The sequence below is a fragment of the Marmota marmota genome, unplaced genomic scaffold (assembly GCF_001458135.2).
Source record: "Marmota marmota marmota unplaced genomic scaffold, marMar, whole genome shotgun sequence".
Taxonomy (NCBI): Eukaryota; Metazoa; Chordata; class Mammalia; order Rodentia; family Sciuridae; genus Marmota; species Marmota marmota.
The window spans coordinates 16,886,977-16,892,925 of NW_025999913.1; the positions used below are offsets into that span (position 1 = coordinate 16,886,977).

The window sequence follows — 5,949 nt, forward strand, 5'->3', positions numbered from 1 at the left end:
CCCGCCCCGCCCGCCCCACCCCACGCCCGGCCCAGGGAGAGGGACAGCACCGCCTGGGCCACGCCGCGGTGTGACTCAGGGCCCCTGCTCCCAGGACGGGACGCGGCCACCCCTGCGGCCCGGAACTGCCTCCAGGGCCTCGGCCTCGACAGGACCGACCTTCCACCTATGGACGTCGCTTCGACCCCCAGGCACTCTGGACCTCTGCCTTGGAATGGGGGTAGGAGTGGCCCGGGCGACCCCAGGGACCTGCTGGAGGGCAAGGAGGTGCCATCTAGTGGAGCCCCTGAGCTCCCCTCCCCTCCACACCTGTTACCCCAGTTGTGCAGACTCAGGGGAAGGGGGACCGCAGTTCGCTGAGGGTGTCCCTGGCGCAGATCCTTTGGCTGACCTAGCGAGTTCCGGGGAGTTGGCCTTTTGTCCATCAAGACATTGGGGCCCCAGAGCTGTTTCGGGGTTCTGAAGGTGCCACTTTGCTGTGCTCTTGGATGGGAGTGGTGCGAAATAGCTGTCCTCCTCCTCGGATCTCTGGGGTCACTGACGAAAGGCGGTGGGGAGACCTCTGGCTTCCTTTTCCACCTCCCCACGGCCTCAAGGCCACCCTAGAGTTGTATATACATCACTCGGACATAGAAGAAAGGGGACACGTTTTAGGAAGCTTTTTAAATGAAAGCAATTTCCTAAACCATTAAGAACTCTCCCTGGGTGTGCCTCCTTTCTGCTCCTGGGTGTCCCGTTGTCACCGATTTCCGAGAGAACTGGAGGCTCCCTTTTTGGGGGGGGGGAATTCACTGACTTTCTCTTTGTTGTAGGGCTTTGGTGTTCCTTGCACTGTTATTTTCCACCAACATGCCCCTGCTGGGTCCCTTGACCATTGTCACCTGATTCAATATTCAATACTGAGAAGACAAATAAGTGTCCCCTCCCAACCTCTTCCCTAGTGATCTTTCTGTGCCCCTCTTACCTCTTGTCTCTTTTATTTACTCCACTGGGCTCTGATGAAAAATTGTTGGCTGTAGCTTTGGAAGTTTAAATCTGAGAACCGTAGACTATTTCAATTCTAGCAAATAAAACCCGTTGATGACTTTAAAACAAATATTCTCAGTCCTGTTCTTTGGTTTCCGAAGAATTGGTTCTTGGTGATTTTTTTGTTTAGTTTTGTTTTGGTACTGGGGTCTAAACCCAGGGGTGCTTTACCACCAAGCTATATTCCCAGTGCTTCTTATTTTTATTTTTATTTTTATTTTTATTTTTTTATTTTGAGACAGAGCCTCACTAAGTTGCTGAGTTTGGCCTCAATCTTGCAACCCCCTGCCTCAGATTCCTGAGTTGCTGGGATTACAGGTGTCACTATGTTCAAAAAAGATTGGTTCATAAATGTGATGCTCCTTTTGTTTTCTGTATATCCCTGTTAAAAGTGATTTACATTCAGGGGGATGTTATAATCTCCCTGAGAAGCCTTTGTGATCCTAAGGTCTCCACCTCTCACTCCATCCACAGTAGTCTCTGTGGATGATTGAAATGATGGACACAACATTATTTAAAATGTTTGCATGATGATGATTTGGGATGCTAAGTTATTGGTAGTCGTAGTATCTGTAGAATATTTGCATCTTTTTGGTGGCTTTGTGCAAATATCTGGGGATATTTAAATGGTATTAATTATCAGCACATGTTGGAATTCCGATTCTCTGCTGATCAACATTGCATGCATAGAGGCTTCCATACATACTGGAGTTCTAACATGAGGAACATCACTAACCGGTAGAAAGGCAAGTGAACACAACTCTGTTTTCCATCCTTGTAAAAAATACTATTTGAGCCAGGCACAGTGGCGGACGTCTTTAATTCCAGCAGTTTGGGAGGCTGAGGCAGGAAGATCACAAGTTCAAAGCCAGCCTCAACAACTTAGCAATACCCACTAAGCAACTTGGTGAGACCCTGTATCTAAATAAAATATAAAAAAGAGACTGGGGATGTGGCTTAGTGGCTAAGCACCCCTGGGTTCAATCCCAGTGCCAAAAGATTTAAAAAAAAATACTGTTTGACTCCAAGGTATTAAATCAGATGGTTCCCTGTTCTCCAACTACTGCTATTGTAGTAATAGTAATAGTAGAAGTTACCATAATTGAATGTCTAGTATGTGCCCTGAAGAATGACCACATTCAGTTTATATAGCAATCTGGCAAGGTAGGTATTGGTGCGCAAATTTTCCATTGAATAAGTCTTTGGTTCAGAGGGACAACGTGGCTTTTACCACATTCCACAGAATAATCAGAATTCAGACACAAAATTTTCTGGTCTAGGCTCTTTGTCCAGAATTGCACATGAATCCAGAAGTTAATAAAATAGCCATTTTAGTATTAATAAGAAGTCAAACAATAACTAATATTCAGTCTCTAACGCAAGTCAGGGGTACACTACTTTTTACACCTAATATCTTTATTAACACAATTACCCAATTAGGTGGCAACTGTCATCTCTATTTCAGTGCTGAGGGAGTTGAGGTTGAAACCACTCAGGCATTTTCCCCAAGGTCATATAAGTGGTAAATGACAAAGCCTAGATCAGAGGCAGATCTTGCTCATTCTAAATCATTGGTGCTTTGTTTCATTGTATTTTATTATTTCCCACTGGAAAAAAAAATCCTATCAGATAAAATGGAAGTATTTATTGTCTTCTCCTATGTTGAAGTGAACATTTAGAAGTTTGTAAGGTAAAGAACACATTAACAAGCATTGCTTGTGGGTATGTAAAAGGTCGCTTGAGCATGTGACAATTGTTTTGTCTTTAAATGACTTGGTGAAGTGATGAGGACAGTTGTACATTCAATATTTCTCAAGAAGAACGTGACTCTGGTGGTTGAATATGGCTCAGCCTATTTGCCACAGGCAGGGATGTGGTGCCCATGAGGTTTTCATGGAAGCACATCTTCTGAAATGATCCAATAACTTGAAGGAGAAAAAATGAAATTGCCACCATCTGAGTTGCTCTCTCTGTTGTTTCCTTCCTCCTCTTGTGTTTCAAATGCTGGGAATAGAAAAAAAAAAAAACTGCTTATGTAGAAGTGGCACACACATTAGCCGTCTGGGTGACCATGACATGGTGAAGCGGTAATCCATCCGACTAATAGCATATCTACAGAGCGCTGCATGCGGCCCCACACACAATAGCAGCCCGTAAAGAAGGGGGCATGCAAACACGCCTGTATCCGCAGCCCTCTCTTCCGGGCAGTGGGTCCCATTTGTGTGTGTTAGTGGCCGAGAGATGTTTTGTGGACTGAAAAGGAAGTAGTTGACAATTCCTAATGAAGCCAGTGCTGTTTTCTCTTTCCTCTGAACAACGTGTGCCTCAGGGGCAAGACTGCAGGCCAGTGGTCAGTTTCCTTCCTGAAGACAGTGCCCCTGCACCTTCTGCCACGCTGTCCTCACTAGGCGAACGTGTTCACAGATGTTCTGAGATCACATCCAAGCGTGTCTCACCAACACATGCTTATCACATTGTCACGCGTAACAGACACACTCCACATCAGCTCCTTTCTGGAAGGCTTTGCTGTTGTAAATATTTGACATCCCACACAAACGTCAGCTGCGCACAGCACTAAGGTGGCACTGAGACTGCAGATTTTGTGGCTGTCTCTCAGCAGGGACTCGGCTTTCACCCGCCGTGTAAAGCTTTGTCAGAGCTGTAGACTCTTCTTTGTGTTTCAGGCCTCATTTTACCTGTCCCCAGAATGCAGCGGGTGGTCAAGGGACAGGGCGTCTTCTGCTCCCTCCACTGTCCACACTCCTGATGAAGGGAAACTGCCACACGCCACTGGCGCAGGACCTCTGCACCTAGGAGGAAGGGCCTCCTCTGGTGAGCCAGGCCAGCGCTCAGCGTCAGTCCCACCTGTGTGTTCCTGTCCCAGTCTGTGCCCTTAGAAGGCACGCCACAGTGGTCACCCGGCTGGTCCTTTCCAATCCTCCAAGGTTCCTCGTCCTTGTGCCACGGTCCTGGGGTGAAGGTCGCCCTGTGACGTATGTTGATCACGTTCTGACTTTGGGAGCAGAGCGCAGGGCAAACTGGCCTGCGGGCTAATGACAGTGCTGGCTGGGGCGACTCTGCCCCTGTGGGGAGCAGCCTGTGTCAGTGACTTCAAGGACTGATGGTTCTCGGGCTCTCAGGGGCCCAGAGAGACCCCCCCCTCTTCATGAGGCAGAGCTTTCCGGTCTGTCTCACTATTTGAACCCCCTTCCCAGGCAACCCACTCAGGCCTTGCTTTCCACAGTGCACGGCGTGGCTCCCCAGCAGGCAAAGGGCGTGCGGCCTCCTGCCCCTTTCAGACAGGAGCCACAGGCGGACCATTCTGCCCCAAATCCACAACAATAAAGGTCCAGAATGCCAAAGACCACTCACATCGGTTCTTGCCCCGATTCTCGTGGTGTAGACACGTGGCTTGCTGTAGAGACATGCTGTGTTGAGAAAGCCAGAGGATACCTAGAAAGGACCACAGCAAGGTCCTGGGGGCTGCAGGCAGTGAGGGTGGGTCACGCTGCCTGGTGGTAAAATGGGCAAGGCTCTGGCCGGGGACCTGTGAGGAACAAATGCCACTTGTTTCCTTTTCCTGGGGTACGGACAGCGCCCAGGGGTCTTTGGAGAGTGCCCACTTCTCTTTGGTTTGGAATCGCTGCCTGGCTGCATTCCTTTCTTCTCCTGACGCAGTGTTCACTGAATTGCTCCACCAGAGTCACCCAGGGCTCCAGTTCCGTTTCCATGAGACCCTTCTTCTCCCCAAATAGTGTCTGTTCCACTCTCCTGCAATTAGCTTTTTATTGGTTTTTATCACCTAATAGGTCATGTGTTCCAAGGGCAGGGACGATGATCATTTTGCTCATCCCGAGACCCTAGCAAAGTGCCTTGTTCCTGTGAAGCACTCAGTAAAGGGAGATGACAAAGGAGTGTACGCTGAGCAGAACCTGCTGCTCCTGCGTTCCTGCCCCAGCTTTGGGGGCCGTTTTGGGGAACTTTGTCAACCCTAATGAAACACAGCAAGGGAACCTGAGCAGATTTTTAAAATGAATGTATGCCATTTATTCAAAAGGGTTATTTTGTTATTATATGTGTTCATCTCACAAAAATAACAGACCATAGCTATCCTGAAGCTCAACAAGGATAAATCAAATTGCACAAGTTGCCGTCTGAATCTGAGTGTGAGTAAGTGTGCCAAGCACAGCATCCATGTCTGGAAGTCGGCTTTCTCTTTATGCTTCATTTTCAACTTGCTTCCCTGTGGGGATGTGGATTCAGTGCCTGCTTTTGAGCTTGGCTCTGAATCTGCCCAAACTGAAATTTGAATCCTGGCTCCACCGTTGTAGAGCTGTGTGATCTCAGATTCCCTCCTCTAAAAGTTGTGAGAATGACTTTCGTGTGGCAGGTTTGCTGTGAGAAGAACATGCGTTCGTATATGTTAAAATGTCAGGCACAGAACCCAGCTCACAAGCAGGCACTGAATCTACGTTCATCCACATCCGTCAGTGGAATCCAGAGAAGCACAACATGTGGAATGATTGGAGCCCAGCGCATCACCTTTATTCAGGAAAGCCCTGGAGGCCTTTACCCGATGCCAGCAGCTCCCGGTGATAATTCTATATTTAGGCTGCCCGAACACAGAGACACACCGGAATTGCCTTCTTCCATTTCCCTGATATTGCTGTTCAATAGCTCCTTTGAATTCCTCCCTGGCAGCTGAGTTATTTTATACAGACATATCCAATTTTAAATACTCCTCTTTTTGGCATGCCTCGTCCCTCCCGTGGCCGGTTTTATTGCTCTTGTTATTTCCCTAGAATGCACTCTCAGATTTCCAGTGGGTATTTCTTCCACACCTCTCGTCGGTCCTCTGTGTTCCTGCCCTCCTCTTTTCCACTGTGGAAATGGTAATTGTATTGCTCTCGTTATTTGGCCTTT

General features: G+C 48.0%; 1 protein-coding gene across 1 annotated transcript in view; it reads left to right on the top strand.

Moving 5' to 3' along the window:
- Hdgfl1 (HDGF like 1) overlaps positions 1 to 395 on the top strand; it is an 814-nt gene extending 419 nt beyond the window's left edge. The window contains exon 2 of the mRNA XM_015494183.2: positions 322 to 395. Within this exon, the coding sequence (XP_015349669.1) occupies positions 322 to 395 (74 nt within the window). The remainder of the gene's footprint in view (positions 1 to 321) is intronic.
- Positions 396 to 5,949: the final 5,554 nt, after the last annotated feature.